Source organism: Lagenorhynchus albirostris, chromosome 4 (assembly GCF_949774975.1).
Source record: "Lagenorhynchus albirostris chromosome 4, mLagAlb1.1, whole genome shotgun sequence".
In the NCBI taxonomy this organism is placed as follows: Eukaryota; Metazoa; Chordata; class Mammalia; order Artiodactyla; family Delphinidae; genus Lagenorhynchus; species Lagenorhynchus albirostris.
The window spans coordinates 65,044,722-65,070,998 of NC_083098.1; the positions used below are offsets into that span (position 1 = coordinate 65,044,722).

Below are 26,277 nucleotides of genomic sequence, written 5' to 3' on the forward strand. Positions count from 1 at the left end.
ATATTCTGTTTGATGTTGCTGCGGTGAAGTTACACATACAGGTAAAGCAAAATGTAAATATTTAAAATACTTCTTTGTCTTATTCTTTTTTCTGTTTGAATTGAAACTGTATTTCCCCTTAATAAATGTAGCTCTTGATGTTCAACTTAGGAAGTCTTCAACTTGTTTTTAATTTACCATGTTGCAATTCACTTTATTTGTGTCCTTAATTTCATGTTATCTGATCTGATGCTAATTTATTCAGCAGTTATTCTCAACCTGCAGCACACAGATAATGAGACATAAGTGCAAATCTTGTGATTGTTTTGATTGAAGCTGAGGTGGGGAGTCTGAAGTAGCACTCCTCTGGGTGGTGCCATCACGAACCTTCTTCCTTCCTCTATCACTGCCTTTCCTGACAGAAATATGGGGCCTCATTCAAATTCCTTCTGTGATTTGTGGTTAAACAGGAGACATCATAAATAAATATATATTCTAGAGAGACTTATGACAAATGACGTAAGAAACCCACAGGTCCTGGCTTAATTGATTCATTCACAATGCATGATGCTTTAATGTAACATACATAGAGCCAGTTTTACAATTCAAATAGATTCAGGAATAAAATTTAGAAGTGGAAAATTATAATTTTTCCACTGCAGCAGCCTTAGTTCTTTAAGATTTATTTTTTCCACCCATGGAAATATTATAAAAATTGACCAAAGGAATATTTCTATTGAAATATTTATAGTTATATAAATATTTATATAATATAATTATGTAATATATTTTATACAATGTAGTTATATAAATATAAATATTTCTATTGAAATATTTATAGTTATATAATATTTCTATTGAAATATGTATATTTCTATTTAAATATTCATACTTATATTTCTTAATCTAGGATAATATTCAAATAAACTTAGTTCTCCTGTAAAATTAATAAATTTAAACAAAATATTAGAGAAAAATTAAAGAAATGTCTCCCTGTTTTTCTTTCCATGTTTGAGGAAATAACACATTCAATGGCAATTGATTATTTAAATTGTCAGATAATTCTGACTTATATAAATTTGTACTTATTTTTCAAATATAGTATTTCATTCTATCCTGTAAAAGTCCATTTTATTTTACAGGCCCTTATTATATATGACCCAGGGCTATTCCAACAATCTTCAGACTAGTCTTTCCATTGTGGTATTTTCCAATGGATATTAGTCCATTCCATACATTTTACTAAATCAATTTCCTCTCTTGCTTTATCACCAGGAGCAAACAAATCAAGCAAAATACATATACTTTGATACTGAACTTGATATAATTTGGCCATATCTCCATATTACACTATTTCCTTTCCAGAAAACTCTACCTAGTTCTTGTTCTGCCCTTGGAGATACTTCATTCTGCCCTAGCATGTCCTCTCCACTTTCCTCAGTTCTACTTGACCTTCAAGTTTAATTCAAATGTGACCTTCTCCATAAGATCAGTGTCATTTCTCTTCATTTTTCCTTCCATCCTCAGTGTCTGCCTGGCATAGAGTAGGCCACTCAATAATGTTGAATAGCTGAATAAAGGAAAGCATCCCAGTTTTACATTTGTTTTATTTTGCTCACCTGTGTGTTCCTAGATCTGTGCTCAGCATGTGTAGCATTTCATGTATTTGTTGAATGAATGAATTCTCAGCCAGAGACAATCTTACAAACTCTAGCTGCATTTCTCTGCACTTTGTCATATTGTCCATTGTATCATAGTTATCTCTCAACATGTTCTGTCCTTACTACACCATGAACTTCTTGAAATTGATATATGTTTACAGCACCCCTAGTATCTGTCACAGGGCCAGACACATTAGGGAATTTCAAAACTTTTTTAAAAGACATGAATGATAGTAAATGAATCAATGACTAAATTACAGTTATCTAAACAGTTAAAATGAGTTAGAGTGATATACAATTTATATTTTAATTTAAGCAACTTTGTTCTGTAAAACTATGGGTGTTTTAGGAAAAATAATTAAAATGCATATGAAGAAAATTGCATGAGGATCTTTTCACAGGATCTTACATATAAATATAAGTTATAACTACTACTAATAATTAATATTACTTTAAGTATGTGCTAAGTTAATGTTCTTTATATATTATCTTCTTTAATCTGCACAATAATGCTATCCTGTAGACACTAGTATTTGTTCTCATTTTACAGATAGGAAAAATTAACCTTAAGGAGGTTAAATACCTTATCCAATATCATAAAACTAGCATAGGATAATACCAGATTTAAAAGCAGTTCTGCATGACTCCAAAACCCAAGCTCTTACAGTGTACATTACTAACCTCATTTTTATTATTTGGTATACACTTGACAAGAAACATTTATTTATTCAAAAGGTATTAATTGATCACCTAATACATGTCTATTCCTATTAATCAGTGGGATACAGCAGAGATTAAACAGACTGATTTCCTGCCTTTATGGAGCTTACCTTTGGGTAGGGGAGAAAAACTAATTGAGCAAATACATTTATAATATATTAAATGAAAAAAGTAAAGCTAAGTTAGGAGATTATGGATTGTTTCTATTGAGGGTTGGTGGTTTCTGTTTTATTTAGAGAAAGGCCTCTCTGATAAGGCTTGAATAAGTGAAGGTGTGAGCCTTACAGATATCTGGGGGCAGGCAGTGTGTTGTAGAAAGAAGAACCTGCAAGACTCGAATGGAACTTGCATAGAATGTTCAAGAAATGAATGAGAGGAGTCTGGTAAGAGCTTAACTTGAAGATTTAATAGGAGAATAGACAGTATGTGAACACTTTGGTCCCTGCAAAGACTGCCTCTTATTCTGAGCCTTGGAGCCAAGATGTGATAGAATCTTATTTCTACATTAACAGGATCAGTCAGGATGCTGTGTTGAATAAAGATGGTAGAAGCCAGTGTTGAAATGGGGAGACAGGGAGGAGACTACTGTCATTATGTCATTATGGGTTAGATCAGGGTAGTAATCTAACAAGATGGTGAGTAGTAGTTGAATTCTATAGATATTTTGAAGGCAATCACAGTAAGTCTTCTTGTGGATTAGATGTGGAATATGAGAAAAAGAGAAGTCAATGATAATTATAAATTATTTGTCCTGAGTACCTTGAAGAAAGGAATTGTCAGTTATGGGGAAAATTCCAGGAGGAGCAAGATTGTGGTTGGTAATCAGTAGTTCCGTTTTGGACACATTACTTTTGAGAGGCTTATAAGCACCCAATTGCAGATGTTGTGTATAAGATTGGCTTCTGAGAAGTATAAATGAAAATGTTTGCAGTATGAATATGCTTGAATTTTATATCTTCCCTTTCACAAAAGGAAACAATTCTATGAGCCATTATCAGTGATAAACCATGATGGAAATAAACAAATTTAACACGGCAGTAGAAATGGAAGCCAATTCATTAATTTGATACTAGTTTTTCATTATTAGGGCATAGAGAAAGGTATAATAAATAAACATAAGATATTTATTAGATATTTACAAGGGCTTTTTCTGATAAAATCTAACTTCTACTCACCTGAAAGATATATATCTATAGAAACAGAGATTTACTGGCTCAAAGATTGATTATTAGTAAATTAAACCTTGTGTTTTTAAAGTCATTTTCATTACTAATAAAACAAAGCTGTCACATTGTTAATTCTTAGATTGCTTAGCTCCTCTGCAAAGTCGATCACTGCTGACTCCACAAGTAATTATCCACCTTTGCTAATGTCAGAGCAATTCTAATTTATTTTTAATTTGAGAAATGAGCAGCTAATGAGAAAGTTTATATCAATATAAACAATCTGAAATAAAAGAGGATATTATGGAAAATTTGGAATTTCTATTTAATAGAAACATTTGGTGTTTCCATTTCAGGTAAGGTATAGAGGCTTTTGATTTTATAGTCTTTCCTAAAATTAAAATTACATAATTTTAAAAGTAGTTTTCCCTAAAGTGTTAACCAATAAATAAGGGTCATAATGGAATTAAAATATCTGAGTACCTTTCTAAGTTCTGATTGCCCCATACTTCATCCTCCCTTCACATTCCCCTGCTTGATAAGCATTATCTATTCCTACTACAAGCACAGGGTCTCATTTTCTGGGTGACCATTAACCATTAATAATTGAATCATGATATTTCTTATTCCAAGCTTCCCTTGGAGTAAAAATAAAAGTAATTTCAAACAGCTACAAGTGTTAATGTACTAAATGGAATACAACCCAAATAGAATGGCGTAGTGAAGTAAAACTATAGATATATAAGTATAAGCACAGGCTTACTTTTAATTATTTACAAATCTTGTAAAATGTTTGTAAGAGAAACCAGTGACAGTTGTTTTCCAGTGAATTGTGATGTTTCTAAATCAAATGCTCCCTTATACCCTTAAGTGGTACCACATGTTTTTTGATGCACTCATGGTTTCAGAAAAGCAGGTAGTACCAATGCAAATAAAATAATAAGCCCAGATTTAGTTGCAACTCTTGTGATGTAGCCTAGTTCAGTGTTTCTCAAAATACAACGTGCCTCTGAGGATATTGCTAAAATGCAGAATCTGTTTTAATAGATTGGATTGGGCACTGAGATTTTGCATTTCCAGCAAGCTCTCAGGTGATAGCTATGCCACTTGTCAAGGGCCATGCTCTGAAAAGCAAGGACTAAATCAACACTCCCCAAAGTTTGTCTCACCTAACTTTGAGACAGCTTGTGAAAAAAAGACTGCTTTACCAGAAGTGGCGTGTTCTCTTCTCTCTTGGATTTTGTTGGACATTAGCACCAAAAAAATCACTTACTAAGGAAGCAAATGCAGTTTTGTTTTACTGTGGTAAGAAAAACCCACATATCATGATATCTACCCTATTAAATTTTTAGGTGTAGATACAGTTTTTTTTAATTGTAAGCACAATGTTGCATGGCTGATCTCTAGAAACTTTTTGTCTTGCATAACTAAAACTTTATACCTATTGAACAGTAATTCCTTCTTTCCCCCTCCCCCTGCCACTGGCAGCCACCATTCTACTTTCTGTTTCTATGGGTTTGACTACTTTAGATACTTCATATAAGTGGAATCCAAGACCTATCCACTTCACTATCGAACACTTCAAAACGCTTGGAGCATATATAAGTAATGATCATACATAAAAACATATTATTTATTGAAAGCAACTGAAACCCTACCAGATCTGCCATTAATGCATGAATAGTTTGGTATGGCATAGTCATGATTATCAAACTTATATTATCACAAAAGACTAAATATTTGTGAGATTTTAAAGTTAAATTTAAAATTTAAAATAAATATTTGGAAATTATAGGCATCATAGTATGGAGGGAAGGAAAACAACTTTTATAGTCAGGTGGACATGAATTTGATTCCCAACTTTGTTTCTTATACGATTTGCACTAATCAACTCAGGTAATATATTGAATCATTTTAAGCCTCACTTTTCTTTCTCTGAAAAGAGTCTTTTGTAATATCACTGTTATAGAATTTTGATTACAATTAAAAATAACATCATGCCTTGTAAGTGGGCACTCAGTATATCAATAAACTGTAGTTCTTTTATGATTATCAATACCAAATGATGAAATATAAGGTTGGTGAATTCCACAAATAATGTGTTTCTATTACTACTTAGACTCTGCCTGAACTGGGTCCTCAGTAAATATTATGAAGTAATGTAAAAAGTCTACTCTGTGATTAAAATCATGTTTTGACATGCTTTATGAGCTCTTTTTATATTGATTTTTGATAATATGCTTTCAAAATTATTGGCAGATTTACTCTTTGTCTGTACTTCAAGCTGGATAATGGAAAATGATTTATACCATTTTATTGAATTTACAATGGTTAGAGTAAAGCCACATTAATTAATGCTATGTCATTTTTGCAGGCTAGCAGGAACTGAGACAAAACATATGCCAAACTAAATATAATTATCATTAAAATGGCTTAAGCATGAGAAATAATCAAATGAGTCCTGAATTGTCTTATTCTTGTCAACAAAAGAAGATCATGCTTGTTTGCAAACATGCATTTTAATTGCTTTTCCCCCATTTTCTGAAATAAAAGAGGTGTTTTAGGTCCCTATCATATTTTTCAAAACCTACACTATCATAAATAATGAATCTGACTTTTAAAGCTAAGTGATGAATACTAAAAAAAATATCTTATAGGAGGAATACCAGGTGCAGATCTCCCTAAAAAGCAATTACTTTTTCTTTCCAAATATATATTATTCAATATCAATAAAGTTTCTGATCAGTCATTCTCTTTAGAGTATGAATTCTTTCGTCTAAGCTCAGTGAATCTGGGTTGAATTTAAGGAACAAATTTACCCAAGAAAGAGGTATTTTTACATAGAGATTTTATCCAACTCCTGCTCAGGAGACCTTGGGTGAGGAGTAGTAAATATTTAACACTAACCCATAGCTGTAAGAAGAGGGTCTAAAAAATTAGAGGATAGACAGAGAGAAGAGAAAGAAACTGAGAAAAAGTTTTCTGTTCTCTAGAAAAAGAGAATAGAAGGAAACTGAAGGTTTTGAAGTAGTAATATAGGAGAAGTGCTGTAATAATAAAAGGCTTGGGGTAGAGTAGATAATTGTAGACATTGATTAGGCCTTCACTTTGATGGACAAGGCATCTGCTCATGTGGTAGGAGCTGAGAGGTACCAATGAGGGAAAGCTAAGACTATATTCTCTGGATATCTGCTGGAATTCAGTTCTTCCAATTCCAATTAAACTATGACAACTCCCTCAACGGATTTCTGTAAGTGAGAGTCAGATCTACACAGGACATATTCCTAGAAACACAGGCTGATTCTAGAAAATGTAGCCCTTTTCCTAATTTGATCAGGGCTGGTGTTCAGCAAATACATATTTTTTGGCTCTATTAGCTGTAAATTTATTGAAATAGTCCCATGCTATTTGATAAAAAGCTGAAGCCAGGGTTACCCTTTTATATGCCTACTCAGCTTCATCTCTGGGTACTTCTGAATTCCTGAAATCAGGCAGATGAAGAGGTGATGTCTGGTACACCAGGACGTTCTGATATTCCAGCATTACGGTTGGTTGAACTTCAGACATGTAGGTCCCTGTGCCAAAGCACAAAATATCAAATATTTTGGCTGTCACCCTTGGGGAAGCATATTAATTCTGGACTTTTGAAGGAAAAGGGGCTTCAACATTAATAAAAGCCGGAAATAGGCTCTAGGATGTAAGAATGGGACCAAAAGGGCCTAAAGCAAAATTTTGTCTATTTAGAGTTTGTCTGAGGACCATTAAAATGGGTGTGGCATCATTAAAATGAAGTTAAATTGGAAGCATATCTCAATTCATGAACTTAGATTACAGCCATAGTAAGGAGAAAATGCAGTTATAATCCTTTTTTCTGTTATGTTGTCTTGGCCATTTACAAATACAACGAGTCATTCGTTTTTTTCTAACTAAGGTATTGTATTTCCAGTCAGTTTTAAAAATCAACATTCCCCAACTCATCTCCTGTCACTTCCTGAATTACAAAGCAAAATTCAGCCCTCTAGCCATGTTTGAACTTGATGAACTCTTTCATGACAAGATACCTTGGCCCATGCTTCCTCTTCTTCCTGAAATATGTCACCATTTATTACACCAGTGACCCTTTCAATCTTCCAAATTCAAATCAAATGACATCTCCAATGTATATTCTCTACACATGGGATGTTTTACCTAACGTAGGCATAGTACAAATATATGACAAATGAATTTTTTAGACAACCTTTTTAAATAACTTTTACAAACTTTAAAGAGGAGGAGAAATGCATTTGCCTTTGTAGCATTACTTGTCACATTTCATTCAAAGAATAATGCTTCTAAACTATTTTAAAAGAAGATAATTGTCTGAGTGAGAAATTAGACTGACCTACCTTATTATACTGAATAGTGAGTTTTAAGTGATTTTGGAATGAAAACTCCTTTTTCTTTCTAGTTATTTCTTTTTCATGCAATTGTCTAACTTTCTATATCTCTGTTTACGTTTCAGACTAATGTTGTATGAATAAATATAAAAGTTCTAACTCTATGACCTGAATGAATCACTTCTCAAGTAAAATACAGATACCCTTCTGGAGAATGCCATTAAGTTAATTACAGTGCATTTCATAATTGAATAGGCCCTGTTTCCCTTTATAATATAAAAAGTTAATTAATAGATATACAAGATAGAATTTTACTATCATAAGGTATTTTTTTACTTACCTAAAAATAGTTTAAATTAACACTAAAATTGTATGTAGTATACTTTTATCAAAGAGTAAAGGGGCATGTTTTAAAATAGTGAGGTTAGCGTGGAGTGATAAAACTAACAACCATGTTTTAGATATTTTTTCATATAGCAAAGGTTTTTTTTTTTTTTTTTTTTTTTTTTTTTTTTTTGCGGTACGCGGGCCCTTCACTGTTGTGGCCTCTCCCGTTGCGGAGCACAGGCTCCGGACGTGCAGGCTCAGCGGCCATGGCTCAAGGGCCCAGCCACTCCGCGGCATGTGGGATCTTCCCGGACCGGGGGACGAACCCGTGTCCCCTGCATCGGCAGGTGGACTCTCAACCACTGCGCCACCAGGGAAGCCCTATAGCAAAGATTTTTGATCTTATATTTTTCATCTTATATCACAGACATATTACACACTAACTGCCATAATTTTATGAGGGATAAAATATGATCTATTCTCTTAGTCGAATTATATCTAGCAATGAAACCCCACAGATACAAAGTTGATAAAGTTTATAAAATAATAATACATAGCAAATTCTAAGTGACAGGCACTATTTTAAGTGACCTGGGTAACAATATGACTTGGTGGATACTCACAGTAACTCTATGAGGCAGGTGCCATTAATATCTCCGTTTTACAGATGAGAAAAATGAGATACAGAGATAAGAATTGATTTGCCCAAGATCACTTGATAATAAGTGATTGATCTGGGATACAAAGCCAAGCAGTGTAGCTCCAGAGTCTGTCTAGCTACAGTTTTATATCAGACATGAAAAGAGGAGGACCTCATCCATCAGAATGATGATTGCAAGAGAAGTTTCCAGACAGCAAGAGGAATCAGAACAGGGTTTTGAAGAATGAAAAAATTGGGGTTGGTAAAGATCATAAGTATGTGGCAGAGAGGGAAAAGAGAGGTAGCCATAAGTAAATGAATTATAAGAACATAGAAATAAAGTTTGGAAAATACAACATATATTCCAGGGATCATAAACAGGGTAGTTAGACTGGATAGGAGTTTTTATTTAGAACTGTGAGGAAGATGAATATGTTTTCAGTGCTTTGCTGGATATTATTATTTGGCACTTTATATCATTACCTCTATTAAAATAAAATTCATCCTTAAACTCATTTTCTACATAAATTGATTTTGGTATTGAAAATTATGGGTTTTTGAATCTTAAATGTCAATCTTTATCATTCTTGTGAAACTTTCTTCTCACTGACCCAATTTAGTATATACTAAGATATCATCATGTCATAAATTTACTTGCTACTCAAAAAGGACTATTTTTTTTTTTTTTTTTTTGCGGTACGCAGGCCTCTCACTGCTGTGGCCTCTCCCGTTGCGGAGCACAGGCTCTGGACGCAGAGGCCCAGCGGCCGTGGCTCACGGGCCCAGCCGCTCCGCGGCGTGTGGGATCCTCCCGGACCAGGGCACGAACCCATGTCCCCTGCATCGGCAGGCGGACTCTCAACCACTGCGCCACCAGGGAAGCCCAAAAAGGACTATTTTTTTAACAGATGTATATAATTTGGACAACAATAAAAACTTCCAAGTAAACTTTTCCTAGATAAGAGTACAAAATCTAAAAGCAACAGTTTATACCACTGTGTTCTTTTCAGGTAAACCAGTGATGATAGTGACAGAGTATATGGAAAATGGCTCTTTAGATACATTTTTAAAGGTAAGATATGAGACAAAATGTAACTATTCAAAGTGTTATTCATATATTGACCATGATGTTGAAGTTGAAATCCAGCTACTTTAAAGCTAAATTTTAAACAGAAATATCTGGAGTCAGGATAATTATACTACAAAAATTAACTTTGGTTTGAAAATTATCCACTTCAGAAAATATATACAAATCCAAATTATGTGTCTCTACAGTTTTATTTAAGTGTATGTTAATGTGCCCCCCCCAAAAAAAATAAAAGAAGGAAGGAAGGAAGGAGGAAAGGGAGGAAGGAAAGGAGAAAAAGAAGCTTTTATAGGTACTTAACTCTGAAGTAAGTCATACAGAGAAAGACAAATATATGATATCGCTTATACGTGGAATCTAAAAAAATGGTACAATTGAACTTATTCACAAAACAGAAATAGAGTCACAGATGTAGAAAACAAACTTACGGTTACCAGGGGAGGAAATGGGGGGAGGGGACATAAGTTGGGAGATTGTGATTGACATATACACACTACACTACTATGTATAAAATAGATAACTAATAAGGACCTACTGTATAGCACAGGGAACTTTACTCAATACTCTGTAATGGTCTATATGGGAAAAGAATCTAAAAAAAAGTCAATATATGTATATGTGTAACTGATTCACTTTGCCATACAGCAAAAACTAAAACAACATTGTAAATCAACTATACTTCAACAAAAATTTTAAAAAGAACAAAAAAAAAGTACTTAACTCTCTCAAAGTATATCAGGCAGAATAAGGAAAATGTCTAAAAAGTCCATGAAAATCATCTATATTAATGAAAGAGTCAAATAGACTCATAACTCATCTGAGGGCCAGTCACTACTTGTACCAGCAGAGTCATTATGTGATAACAGACAGTAGCCAATGTTGTCAGATCTTCTGGATTTTAGGAAAAGATTGTATTTTTAAATATGCAAGTCTTCAAATTTTAAACATTGGCAATTCATTTTATTGATAAATAGCATGTGCTAGACAATGTAACATGTTTGCAGGCCTGATTAAACCTGTAGTCTGGCAGCTTTTCACTTTCAATATAGCAACTATTGCTATTGATTAAAAGTAATGGGACAGTGGCATTAATGACGATTATAAGAAGGGCCTGTGCATTGAATATGACAGGGGTCCACTGACAAGGCAAACTTCCCTTTCAATCTCCAGCCTCTACCAGATTCTGCTGCCAAATTTCTAATACATATATTTAAGTTCTTCAGTCTCTTAAGGTCACATCATTCCTTTATTTCAAAATAAGCATCAGTTGAGCCTTATTCTGTGTGTCTGCACCAAGTCCAGTGCCCTTGACAAAGACAGCAAGCTTCCAAGAAATGCTAACATTCTCCTGGTCATTGTTCAGTCCCTCCCTCCCCCATCTGCTATTGCAGATTCTCCCTTACTTCCTCTGGCCACTTCTTCCTTACCCCAATATGCCTAACCAGCCAGCTTCTTTTAAGTCACTTCAGAAATGTGCAGTGTTAACCCAAGGCAGGCACTAGGTTGAAGTGATGAAAACACTCCTCTGATGACTGAGAATAAAGGATTACAATGCAGAAAAGAGCAACTATAAGTGAGATTTTGGTCAAGGGCTTTCAAAGCCTTTATCTGCTTTGACCAAGCAGAGGACTGTTACGCATTATCAAGTTAACTATCTATTGCTTAACTTTTCCCATTCTCCTTCAGATAGAAATTGCATATGAATTTGGTAGTAGTATATATTAATTTGGGGATTGAAGGAAGATCCTTTCATATTTTCCCTTAGTGATTGGGGTTGTAGGACTAATATTTCTGTATAATCTTTATAGAAAAATGACGGGCAGTTCACTGTGATCCAGCTGGTTGGTATGCTGAGAGGCATCGCTGCAGGAATGAAGTACCTTTCTGACATGGGCTACGTGCATAGAGACCTTGCTGCCAGAAACATCTTAATAAATAGTAACCTTGTGTGCAAAGTGTCTGACTTTGGGCTTTCCAGGGTACTGGAAGATGATCCTGAGGCAGCCTACACCACTAGGGTAAGAGCTAACAGAATGAATTTCTGAAATACTAGACTAGAGACTTTTAATATTTAAAGATTTGAAAGGAAATAGAAAAAAAAAGAAAAAAGAAATTCCTCCAATATAGGAAAAAAGAGAGAGAAAAAGGGGAAGGTGGATTAAAAAAATCCAGATAACTCTCCTTGTTAGATATCAGAAAATTCAAATATTAAATTCAGATAAGCCAAGTATTCACTTTATGAGTCTTAGTAGTTCATTTTTTCCTTGCAGATACTGAAAATAAAAAGTTTGAGTTCATAGTGGATACAACTCATAAAATCATATAGAGTATTAAACGTAAAAGAAAAAAAGAGAGAATCTCCTGCATTAAAAGCAATAAATATATTATATATACATATATTAACATTACTGGTGGTATTTTAATGCCTAATTTCTTTTATACTATGTAAATTGTTAAGCTCACATATATGGAAAATTGGTCACTAATTCACATTGTCATAATTAGCATAAATCAACACCCTTTTCTAGCAAAGTAATTGCTTCCTGAATTGCTGTTGTATAATTGACAGTTTTTTCTGTGGAAAACTGTGGGAATTGATGCAACAGAATTTTCTGGACAGTCTATGTATTGCACTTCTTGAATTTTAATCCCTTTTAATAAACTACATTTGTTTAATTCTAAATCTTCTGAAGGGCATCAAGATATCCTCAATGTTTAAACTTCTTATGAAGACAGGAATTTATCATTATATCTTTTTCACTATACAATGTGGCTAACTTTTGTTTCAATACAGAATACTTTTGTCATCTCTTATTCTTATGATAGATGTTACACATTTTCTTATTTAATTCAACGTTTTAAAATTACTTCTACTCATAATCTAACAATAAACTATAGATTATAAGGCTGTTTTTTTTTCATTGTTGCATTGTGACTTATGGATAGCTAAGGATTATACTATGCTGAAGATCATGAGTGACTTATCTAAGCAAACAAAGCCTTCAAATTATCAGCTTAATAAATCAATAAATTAATTGGTGGAATACGCCTTTCCTTCTAGACCTAATTATTATTGTCATTATTTGAGTTAAATGAAACCTCAATTAGGAATTCTCCTGGGATTAGAGTTACATTTAATAAACTTGGCCTAAACAAGATTGAGGTTATAGAAAAACCCATTCCCAGCATGACTGGTTGGTGTCTCAGTTAAATGCATAAAGTAAATTTGTCAAGGTCTGTGTGAATGTGTCATGCTGGTGGAGAGGGAGGGGGAGAGGAGCCAGAGATCCTGAGACCCTCAAGACTTACTCCTGGGAAATGGGGTGTGGCAGCACTTTGTGGAAAATCCATATATTGAGAGAGGAGCCAATAAGGGAACTTCAGATAATATTGATGTCCAATATGATGGTCAGAGGACCAGGAGAAAATTTCTAGGCTGAAGTTTAAAGTAATCGACAAATTACAATTTCAAGAGGAATTGTAATAATTATAGATGATCCCAGTGCCACATAGTCAGGCCTAATAATGTGATCTTGCCTATGAATAATTAATTAACAAAAGTTATGTTTCAGGAAAGTCTTCTCAATGTGCTGCTACCATATTTCTAAGGAGCAAATAATTCAAACTTAGTTTCAATAATTAAAATTAATATCAACTCAGAACAATTTTAAGCATTACATGAAATTGTTATTTCTTCATATATCCTGAAACTTTGGTTCATAAAGAAAGTTTGTCCCATTTTTTCTAGTATGTGAATTAATTTTCTTTTCTTCCTACAAAACAGGAGGGCATATATTAGTCTTTTTACAGGAAAATATTCAAGACACTCACTTCTCTCTTTTAAAATATATTTGCTTATAGATGAAATGTTTGGTTGCATTGATTTTTCTTCTTTTAAAAATGAGGAGAAAAAAGTTTACCCTGAAAGGGGTGGGATATAAAAATGTTATCTTGTAAACTAGAAGAAAACTTACCAAATCATTGTTTTTATCATGTAAAAACCCCAAACTTGATAATGTTGTAAGTCTTCCCCCGTAATCTAATTTTAATAATTTTTAATTTGGTTGAATCTCATTTAGATACTTACCTTTTTGGTTAAAAAAAACCCAAAAAACAGTTTGACCAAACACACACAAAAATATGACAATGGGAAATAAGAGAAATCAAGGTCTAAAAGAAATTGCACGGTGTCAGGAGAAAGTCTAACTAAGTTTTTAACATATCTGATTTTCATGCTTGTCTTATTAACATTTAAACTTCTCATGGTTACATTCAGCAATCAAGACTTTCTATTTACAGTCCTATATTAAAGGAAAAAAGAACCTTGGGAATTTGAGTTCTTTACTTTCTGTTAGAAAGTCATGAAAGTTACCTTATTGATTTGCCTGACTGCCTGCTTTCCCCACTTAAAGCTGCCATCCTGATACTGTAATTGAGATGTGGGTCCTGTATGTGTTCCAGTAGTCAAACAGAATTTAAACTAGAAAGCTTCCAGCCAGCCAATTAGTAGTCAGCCTACAAGTGCTTATGGGCTGAGATATGTGAAAAGAGACTGTATGCTGTCAAACAGATTCACTTAAAAATGCTACATCTCTTTCTAAATCTTTTCAGTGAGGAAGCAGTATCCCTAGATACATTTGAAGTATGTGGGAATTTTTTTCTTCTTTTTCAATTGTAGGGAGGCAAAATTCCAATCAGATGGACTGCCCCAGAAGCTATAGCTTTCCGAAAGTTTACCTCTGCCAGTGATGTCTGGAGCTATGGGATTGTGATGTGGGAGGTTGTGTCTTATGGAGAGAGACCCTACTGGGAGATGACCAACCAAGATGTAAGTATGGAACTACTCCCCCTAAAGTTTGAATTGAAACAGTTCTCTGAGTCGGGAGACTATGTGTGTGTGTGTGTGTGTGTGTGTGTGTGTGTGTGTGTGTGTGTGTGTGTGTGTATGTATATAATACATATTTCTGAAAATGACAGTTGCTTAAAAAAGTGAAATACTCTTTGCTTAACCTCTGATCTGTTTTGTTGTTATTAAAATCCTTTATGCAGAAGCTCAAAATAAGTTAGTACAAAGGAAAGCAAGTTACTGTTAAATAAAATCTTGCCAGACAGTCCTAGCAGTACTGTAGTGCTGTGTCACTCATTTTATGTCAGTATCATTTTCAAAAATGAAGAAAGAGCCATCAAAGAATGAATACTGACAGACAAGTTTTTATGACATGCACTTGATAAAGGGAGCTAAAACTCCAAACCAAAAGGATGAATGACATTGCTTTAATAGTGGATGCTCTTAGAGGATAAAAAGAAATAATCTGTTTCTTTACATTAAAAAAAAGTAGGAAGAGTAATATTGTCTATTTAATTTGGGATAAAAACAGATTTTTTTCCCACATGGAGAAATAATTCAGGCTTAGAATAATAGAATCCTGGAATTAAAGAAACCATGCAAGAATCTTCTATTCAAGTTCAGAATGATGCCTGACTACATGGCCTTTGGTGTTTGACTTTTTAATTTTCCATTGTTACTATTCGATATAGCCCTTTCTATTTTGGATTGCATTGAAATTTGATATTTTTTCTTCAAATAATTATAAAAGCTATCTTTTATTGAGCCCTTATTATATGCCATACTTTGTTTTAAATGATTTACCAACTAATAGCTCATTACTTCCTTATATAAACACCAGTATAATGAACAGTCTTAACTAAATACCATGCTGATTTAAAAGATTTATTTTTTTCTCCAATTATTTATTTCATCCATGCTCTGTAAAATCTCCTGCTCCTATGCCTTCAGGGATTATTAGACAGGTGCTTTAGCTCTCCAGCTGCATTTTGGTGAATCAACAGTACCATGCCAGTAATTGACTCACTTTCAGATATAAAAATCCAAGTCCAATCTAAATCAGAGTCAATCTTATATCCATTTCAAAGTGTTTTCCACAACTGCAGGGCCAACCTGACCCTAAGTAGCAAGATTGGTAAGGAAGAATTGTCAGATTCTTGCTTTCCTCTCTGCAAGGTCCTTAAAGAGGAGGATGTACTCCAACTGAGATGTCCCAGAGTTCCTTGCGCTTGCCGCGTGCTCCCCACTTCACAGTCTCTAATGGTACCTTACACATGTCTGCTTCACCTGAGGAAAGCACAACCTTGTTTGATGTTCTACCAGTTTTCCCTCTTTTAGATATTATTGCAGGCTGCCCCAGCCACCCTGTCTTCTTCAGATTTCCCCAGATGAGAAGCCAGGGTCACCCTGTGGCTTTCCCAAGAAATATTTCACAGCATTCTTTTCGGATAGCAATAGTAAATTAGACTGATGGATTCCCGTCTCTCAACAAGCATACTGCAAGGCAGTGAGTCTCCCTTTCTTTTAGTCATATAAATTGCTACAACTAGTTTTCTTTTGCCCTGTTCGCTTGACCTAGTAAAGGGATACTGACCTCTGTTTCTCTCAATTTGAGAGAACGTAGTATCTATTGTCTTCAACCTTATGACTTTAGGGGCAGGACTATGGCCAAAGTATTGAACTCTTGTCACACATTTAACAACCCATCAGAGAGACATTATTTCTGTCTGGCTGTTAATAACCTGAAACTTAAGAGATTAAATGATTTTCTTAATGCCACAAAAACAATAAAAGTTATACCAGAAATTTCAATCTGGTTCTCCAAAATTTTAATACCTAACCACTACACTGTTTCCAATTGAATCAATGTTTACATCCTCCCTTTCATTTCCAACCAGTGAGCCTAGATCAACCTTCTAATTGAATGTAAAATATTCAATTCAATATATAATGATTATTATGAATTAATCTAGCCTAGACAAAGATGAGACCTATTTGCTACTTGCTACTCTCCAGATAAATGCCGAATGCTAACTTGAGATGTATGGTTTGGCTTCTAACTTCTCTCAAGGCTCATTTCAATGCCATTTTTCCCTTTAGTTTTTGTGAAAGTATTTTATTCTGTAATGCCAGCAAGCCTGCTCCCTTCACTCAAGGAAAACATTTACCCCTTATTTGCCTAGTGTTATAGCTCCTTCTCACTTGAGATATTTTGAATTCTAATTCCATCAGTAGGAATTATTAGTCTTTCCCAACTATGTATATAATATGTGTAGGATTATTACTCACATTATAGGAAATTATGCCTGATATAGCTGTATCTGTCACAAATAAAATGATAGATCAAAGTAGAACGTAATGCTAGATGAATGCTCGTAAGTGTTTCTACTGATCTGGACTGTGCTTACTCATGCTCCTGGGGATTGACTGATCTATACTGGTAAACCTTGGCTCTGCTCCACACAGCCCTCATCTTCTTTCAGAGACCAGCAGGCTAGCCTAGATATGAGCTCATTTTCCCCATGGCTGAAGGGTGAGAATAAGCCCAGCCTGCAACATTCCATTGTCCAATCCCATAATCAGAGGATCAGTCCACTCACACTGCTCATTGTGAATGGACAATATAAAGTTATATGGAAAAGGACATAGAAACAAAGAGGTGTGAAGGATTCGGAACAGATATTTTTCCTGATTTCAGCCATTTGAGAGCCTTGATACTTTTTTCAGATAACTTTATTTCAAACTATTTAGAAAAATACAAGGAAGTGCTAATATTTTTAGGACATAATAAAAATAAAAACTAATATTTTGGCATTGGCTGGGTTTTCCAAGAATCTAAATGAGGTTTACAGAAAAATGTTTTACAGTTAAAGATCTTTCTAAAATGTCTGCCTTTAATAGAAGGTCCAATACATGCTTTGCATTTTCTCAGCAAGTTTACTAGCATTAGTGGCATTTAGTTTCTAGATATGGCATTAAGTTTGGTATGCCTCAATTTCCATCAAAATTTGTATCTAAGAAACATGACAGATCTACTGTATTTGAAAATCATGATCACTGAATATTTCTTTTGAAAAAAGATTCTCAGAAATCAAAATAGAAGTACTGATTTGGCAGTTTTGAATAATGTATCCCATCATCTCTACATTCCAGATACTGATTCTAAAAAGGCTTTGCCACCATGAAAATGTTACATTACCAAGACATGCAGAATAATCTAAATCTCTCAGAGGAGACCTTCCACTGTGTCAGGGGGATAGAATGCTGCGGTAGGTTTTTTTTTGGTTTAGGATTGCCTCTGTTATCACAGAGAAAAGCCATAACAACACATAATAAAAATAAACTAAAATGATTAAGATGATTTTAGGTACATATCAGACCATGAACTCTGATTCAAGCTTGGGAAGCTAAGATAACATCCTGTAGTCAGTAGAAGCTTCTTTATTTACAGCAAACATTTTAAATCTCAACATTTTTCAGAACTTAAAATAAAAAACAAAATAAGAAGAGATGTCATTGTATTGCATTTTTATATTTAGTGACAATGTCTTTCTCTTGTATTTATTCAGAAATGTATGAATACATAGTGTATACTAAGCACATAAATTACAAAATGTTTTAAAAACTCAAAATGTTTTAAGTAATCTGTTTTTAAAATTTTTTTTAGGCATTCAGGTTTCTAGTACCATTTCTGTCAGCCTAAATCTTACTTTTAAGGCAGCAAAAACTTTGACTCCAGAAGGATGTGAACTCACTTTGTGCTGAGTTTGCCTTTCTCTTGGTCTTCTAAGGATAATGCTGTCCTTGGATGCAAGTAATTAGTTTAGGGACTGGTAGGTAACCTCATGGAAATTCTTACCCCTTTGGAAAAAATGAGACATAAAGAAATATCAATACTGCAGTCTAAAATTCCTATACCTTGTTGTTTAAAAACAACTAAAACACAAATCTGAAATTGAAAGAATAGAATCATCTTTGATTCTATAACTCTCAGTCAGTTTCAATGATTATAAAGGGAATGGACTTGAACAGATTTCCAAGATCTCTTTAATCTCTGGAATTCTATTGATCTAAGATTGATATACAAAGAAAAAGACATACTCAGTACATTTTAAATAGCTATTGGAGACAGAAAAAAAAAATCCTAGGAAGAAAATTGGTCTATCTGGAACTATTTCTATGGCATTTGAGATAATTTCCAGGAATATATTATTAAACTCTAGTCACTTTGGGGGAAGCTTCATATCTCATAGTAACTAAAGGACTCATCTGTGAAATTTTGAGTAAACACCAAGCAACACAGGCACTCACACTCTATATAGAACCTAATTCATCAAAACACACAGCTAATGCTCAAAGGTTCCCTATAAATTTCCTGGCACTCACTTCTTCAGCCTACACTTTCACACCTCCTGTTATAAAGAATGCACTATCTTCCAAAATAGCTCATTTTAATTCTGGGTATTAATTTTTTTCTTATGGTGCAAGAAATCTGATTCCATACCTGTCCCAAATTATTTTCTTGGGAGGCAATTATTTCTCATTTCAATAGTGTAACTCAGCACCAGGATAGAAAGACCGCATATCTGCATGCCAGAGAGACTTAAATGTGAATCTTTCCATTGCCACTTGTTACTTATGTGAACGTGGGCAATAGTTAACCTTCTGGAATGTCACCTATTTCAACTGTAAAATGTGTATATGATTTCTATTTTGCAAATATGTGTTAAATATGAATGTAGATAATATACATACAATTTGCATCTTAGTACCTATGATACCAGTAAGCCTGGGCTAGTCTAGATCCTTCAAGAAGCCTATGCCATGAGGAAATTACATACACATTAGTATTATTAAAGGGAATTGCTTGTGAGGACAAACATGAAGGGATGAGAGGAAGCTGGGAGAGATGTCAGACTGTGATACAAATCTGACCCCAGGTAGAGTAGAGGTCAAAGGAAAGATGATTGGAGGCAAGCATCTGATCAGGCTGAAGTGCACTTCTAAGAGAGGTTGCCAAGGCCGCCAAGGAGTCCTCAAGCCAGCATTGCCTGTTATAGGAGTCTCATAGGAATGTGCCTATCTTATCACTACCATATTCTGTAATTGACTGGGAGTAACCTATGTAAAACATGGCCTTGGTGTAAATGTGATGATGGATTTTAGAGGTTTTAGGGTTAAGGACTGTAGATCAATTTCCATCCCTGTAGGTGAAGATATGAGAGACAGATTCTCGAGGTTGCTATGCTCCACCCCTTTTGCAACACAGAGCAACTTTTCCACACAGGTTCAGGAAGCATCTGTTCCATGGTTCTGTGGGGTTTTCTTTCTGAAGGGAAATTCAGCAGAGGCAGGTTATGGACTGAAATGCAGCCTCTGTAGCTTCAGCTGATCTCAGGACCTCATCTAGTCCTTAGCCTCTCCCTCCTCCACTATCCATTCTGACTTCCCATCACCAATAACTTGGCAGATCATCGTGGCTTAACTGGTAGACGGAATCAATCCTTTACTCTTGGGGGTCGGCATTTTCTGGCCATAGCTGTTATAAAGGGGTAACAAGAGAGCCCCTTAGAGTATTACCTGGAGTCCACACAAATTTCTCCCCACCCCAACTATGTGAAAACAGCTCAAATGCCTCCTGCTGTTCAGTATCAATAACCTTGGCCATCACGGTGACTCACATTCTCTTGTGCTTGTACCTGGGCACAAGTAGTCCAAAGTGCCTGGTTACAGCTATAACCATTTGTCGCCTGGCAAGAGTTACTGGGAATGAAGCACAATATAAAAGTTTCTGAGTTAATTGATTTAATACATAAATTGCATCCTGAATAATGACACCTACTCCTATCAAAATGTTGCCTCCATGTTGGTGCTTCAGCTGTGCCTTTAAAATGCCTTCCAGCATTCTGTGAGGCTAGTCACTTCTGGATGATGAACTATGTGTAGTGGTTGCTGGAACCAGCACATATCAGCTGGTGAATTTTCAGAACATTTCTCCCTGAATGAGATTATGTTGGTAGCTTGCAGTTGACATGGAACAAGTATTTATATCAAATAAATGAGAAAATGTTATAAATCTGTTTTCCCTGCAAGAAGAGCCAGTTGTTAAATATTTAGGAGCACATCACTAAGTATGTGATTAGCTCACACATCCTTCACTATGAGGTGGATATTCTAGTTAGGGTATATGCTCGGCGGGAGTCCATGTTTGTGAATCAAACATTCCAACCTTATAATGCTAGCTGAGGCTCTGTGGGTAAAAGCAAACCAGAATGGGTATATGTATCTGAAAGATGAGCCCATGACCCTTGCATGATGGAAAGGGCCCAATAGAGTCACCACCCACTGAAGAGTGCCTTATTAGGTGCTCAGTGTTGGGTTTTATGTATTGGAAGGAAAGGCAGCATTCTTTAAATTGTGTTCAGACTATTGATTTACATGTCAATGCCAAGAAAATGCATAGCTTATGATAATATTTCAGATATAGAAATCTGAAATGATGCCAGATTGTCTGTAAAAATTCTGGTTGTCTTTTAATTTTTTTTCTCTTTTCTTTCGTTCATCTCATCCACCTCAATTAACTAAGGTAATCGTAATAACAAAGTCAATTGAGATTATGACTCATTGGCCATACATTATAAATTGTATGGTAAAATGAACAGCCTAAATAGCACTTTGGCAGATTTTCAGCATTTCACAAACCACCAGAGTACTAATGCCATTCATTTCTCCCCCAAGCTATGAAAGGAACAATAGGTAAAAATGAAAAAAAAAAAAAAATCACTTCAAAATGTCTAAATATAAAATCTAAAATTATAGCTCTAAATCTATTTTAAATATAAATTCTAAACATTAATTTAGAATTAAATTCAATGACCTAATTACTGGGCCAAGTTCTAAGTTAACTTAGAGACAGATTATTATTATATTTATATATAAAAATTTAGCTGAAAATAAAGTTAATGTATTCTGGAAATAATTTCTCAGATCAAATAACTTACTAATTCCTTTAAAACTAAGGAATTGGTTTAATTCATTCATTTCATAATCACATATAAGACTAGCTGCTCAATGAAGGAAAGACAATATTTTTTTTAAATAGGTGCTAAAGAAAAAAAATAGACATAATTGGTATCAACTTTGGGGAAAAGCACATTATAAAATATATCATGTTTTAAGTAAATAAGAAGGACTGTTTTCACTGCATAGTTAAATATTTCATGATATAAAATATACTAAAACATTTAATTTTGGTACATATATGTTATTAAGGTAATACCACCGTCCTTATCCACAATGGGAAGTCTTATAATAAGCAAATTAATAAATAAATGAGCTTCCATTAATATATGAGTGTAAATGGTACTTTTAATTTTTACTATTCATTTATTTGATCACTAGTGATAATTTCTCAAAATCGATTTAGCATTTTTTTCTTTTGTAAATTTTTTTTTTTTTTTTGCGGTATGCGGGCCTCTCACTGTTGTGGCCTCTCCCTCTGTGGAGCACAGGCTTCGGAAGCGCAGGCTCAGCAGCCATGGGTCATGGGTCCAGCTGCTCCGCGGCATGTGGGATCTTCCCGAACCGGGGCATGAACCCGTGTCCCCTGCATCGGCAGGCGGACTCTCAACCACCAGGGAAGCGCCACCAGGGAAGCCCTTTTGTAAATTTTTGATTAGTACCTATTTCTTATTTATTTGTTGTTTTATTTTATTGTTTTATTATTTTATTTCTCAATATGCATGAGATTTTAATGCATTAGATATGTTAACCATGTGTTATAGTTTTTGTAATATTTTCTACGGACACTATCACATAGTTATTGCCTTTTTTTTAAACATCTTTATTGGAGTATAATTGCATAACAATGGTGTGTTAGTTTCTGCTTTATAGCAAAGTGAATCAGTTATACATATACATATGTTCCCATATCTCTTCCCTCTTGCATCTCCCTCCCTCCCACCCTCCCTATCCCACCCCTCTAGGTGGTCACAAAGCACCAAGCTGACCTCCCTGTGCTATGCAGCTGCTTCCCACTAGCTATCTATTTTACGTTTGGTAGTGTATATACGTCCATGCCACTCTCTCACTTTGTCACAGCTTACCCTACCCCCCTCCCGATATCCCTTCCCCCCTCTCAATATCCTCAAGTCCATTCTCTAGTAGGTCTGTGTCTTTATTCCCGTCTTGCCCCTAGGTTGCTCATGACCTTTTTTTTTTTTTTTCTTAGATTCCATATATATGTGTTAGCATATGGTATTTGTTTCTCTCTTTCTGACTTACTTCACTCTGTATGACAGACTCTAGGTCCATCCACCTCACTACAAATAACTCAATTTGATTTCTTTTTATGGCTGAGTAATATTCCATTGTATATATGTGCCACATCTTCTTTATCCATTCATCTTTTGATTGACACTTAGGTTGCTTCCATGTCCTGGCTATTGTAAATAGAGCTGCAATGAACATTTTGGTACATGACTCTTACTGAATTATGGTTTTTTCAGAGTATATGCCCAGTAGTGGGATTGCTGGGTCGTATGGTAGTTCTATTTTTAGTTTTTTAAGGAACCTCCATACTGTTCTCCATAGTGGCTGAACCAATTCACATTCCCACCAGCAGTGCAAGAGTGTTCCCTTTTCTCCACACCCTCTCCAGCATTTATTGTTTCTAGATTTTTTGATGATGGCCATTCTGACTGGTGTGAGATGATACCTCATTGTAGTTTTGATTTGCATTTCTCTAATGATTAATGATGTTGAGCATTCTTTCATGTGGTTGTTGGCAATCTGTATGTCTCCTTTGGAGAATTGTCTATATAGGTCTTCTACCCATTTTTGGATTGGGTTGTTTGCTTTTTTTGATATTGAGCTGCATGAGCTGCTTGTAAATTTTAGAGATTAATCCCTTGTCAGTTGCTTCATTTGCAAATATTTTCTGCCATTCTGAGGTTTGTCTTTTGGTCTTCTTTATGGTTTCTTTTGCTGTGCAAAAGCTTTTAAGTTTAATTAGGTCCCATTTGTTTATTTTTGTTTTTATTTCCATTTCTCTAGGAGGTGGGTCAAAAAGGATCTTGCTGTGATTGATGTCATAGAGTGTTCTGCTATGTTTTCCTCTAAGACTTTGATAGTGTTGGGCCTTAGATTTAGGTCTTTAATCCATTTTGAGTTTATTTTTGTGTATGGTGTTAGGGAATGTTCTAATTTCACTCTTTTACATGTAGCTGTCCAGTTTTCCCAGCACCACTTATTGAAGAGGCTATCTTTTCTCTACTGTATATTCTTGCCTCCTTTATCAAAGATAAGGTGACCATATGTGCGTGGGTTATCTCTGGGCTTTCTATCCTGTTCCATTGATCTATATTTCTGTTTGTGTGCCAGTACCATACTGTCTTGATTACTGTAGCTTTGCAGTATAATCTGAAGTCTGGGAGCCTGATTCGTCCAGCTCTGTTTTTTATTTTTTTCTCATGATTGCTTTGGCTATTCACGGTCTTTTGTGTTTCCATACAAATTGTAAAATGTTTTGTTCTAGTTCTGTGAAAAATGCCAGTGGTAGTTTCATAGGGATTGCATTGAATCTCTAGATTGCTTTGGGTAGTAGAGTCATTTTCACAATGTTGATTCTTCCAATCCAAGAATGTGGTACATCTCTCCATCTATTTGTATCACCTTTAATTTCCTTCATCAGTGTCTTATAATTTTCTGCATACAGACCTTTTGTCTCCTTAGATAGGTTTATTCCTAGATATTTTATTCTTTTTGTTGCAGTGGTAAATGGGAGTGTTTTCTTAATTTCAATTTCAGATTTTTCATCATTAGTGTATAGGAATGCCAGAGATTTCTGTGCATTAATTTTGTATCCTGCTACTTTACCAAATTCATTGATTAGCTCTAGTAGTTTTCTGGTGGCATCTTTAGGATTCTCTATATATAGTATCATGTCATCTACAAACAGTGACAGCTTTACTTCTTCTTTTCCAATTTGAATTCCAGTTATTTATTTTTCTTCTCTGATTGCTGTGGCTAAAACTTCCAAAACTATGTTGAATAATAGTGGTGAGAGTGGGCAACCTTGTCTTGTTCCTGATCTTAGTGGAAACAGGTTCAGCTTTTCACCATTGAGAACGATGTTTGCTGTGGGTTTGTCATGTATGACCTTTATTATGTTGAGGAAAGTTCCCTCTATGCCTTTTAACTTTTGAGGGGCATGGACATATATATACACTACCAAATGTAAAATAGAGAGCTAGTGGGAAGCAGCCACATAGCACAGGGAGATCAGCTCAGTGCTTTGTGACCACCTAGAGGGGTGGGATAGGGAGGGTGGGAGGGAGATGCAAGACGGAGGAGATATGGGGATATATGTATATGTATAGCTGATTCACTTTGTTATAAAGCAGAAACTAACACACCATTGTAAAGCAATTATATCCCAAGAAAGATGTTCAGAAAATAAAATTAAATAATAATAATAAAGATGTATTGTTTTTGAGTCAACTAAAGTGGTAGATGACTCCCAGGTATTTTGCTCATAGTTATTCAGTTATTTATCTGACCATTTATTTTTAGAGACTTTGAGTACTTTTTATTTCTCTGCCCAAATTTAACTATTGGTGCTTCTCAGGAACCTTTATTTCATGCCTTCCCGGGGAGATATAAACTACACCCTACTTCAAGCTGTGACCAAGCGTTGATGACCCTCACATTTATTATCAGCTCAAATATCTCCTGTACTGCAGACAGATTCCTGTAGATTGCCATCTGTGGTTCCCTACTCACCTCAAATAAAACAAGCCCCAAATTATACCTGTCAGCATTTCCCACCCCCATGAATGTGCTAACCGAAAATTAATCACAACAACCATCCGATGTGAAAGACTTGAACTTGTTTTCTCTCAAATACTTTCTCTACTCTCACCTCTACCCTTATGTTATAAATGTCTCTGAAATCTCTCCATCTGCCACTACTTTTGTTCAGATATCATTTCCTTTATCATTGAGAGACTGGTTTCTCTACAATCTTTCAAAATTATCTTGGTAACAATTCTATTCTAATCATCATATTTTTTCCATTTGTCACATCAAATCTAAAGTGCTTGTTGAAAAATATAATTAAGTTTAATCATTAAGAAATTATTCAAATAGGATTTTGAGAAATATGCTCATTATTATTGGTTTGGGTTATTTAAATGTTAAAATTTTAATAATTGAATAAAAGTTGTATTATTATGTTCAGTAGCATAGACAGAACTCTTCTGGAATTAGACATTTTGATGGCAGCAGCAACATTAAGAATGTTTTTGATAAAACAATCTCACAATTAGACTGATACTCATATGTGTGGCTGCATTTAAAATCAATGATCTTTGTAATGCCTGCACTACTAAACAGTCATTCCAAATTCCTGACAGAAATCAGTAGATGATAATAAACAGCCAGACCTTGACATTATTAAATGATACATAAGACATTTAT

The 26,277-nt window shown here is 34.7% G+C and overlaps 1 protein-coding gene across 5 annotated transcripts in view; it reads left to right on the forward strand.

The window, feature by feature from the left end:
- EPHA5 (EPH receptor A5) overlaps positions 1-26,277 on the forward strand; it is a 325,977-nt gene that overhangs the window by 287,426 nt on the left and 12,274 nt on the right. For 4 of the 5 annotated variants that reach the window (XM_060147259.1, XM_060147263.1, XM_060147260.1 and 1 more), the window contains 3 exons: positions 9,877-9,938; positions 11,762-11,971; positions 14,632-14,781. In XM_060147259.1, the coding sequence (XP_060003242.1) occupies positions 9,877-9,938; positions 11,762-11,971; positions 14,632-14,781 (422 nt within the window). Of the gene's footprint in view, positions 1-29; positions 42-9,876; positions 9,939-11,761; positions 11,972-14,631; positions 14,782-26,277 lie in introns of all 5 variants that reach the window. The other variant, XM_060147261.1, reaches the window with a different exon arrangement.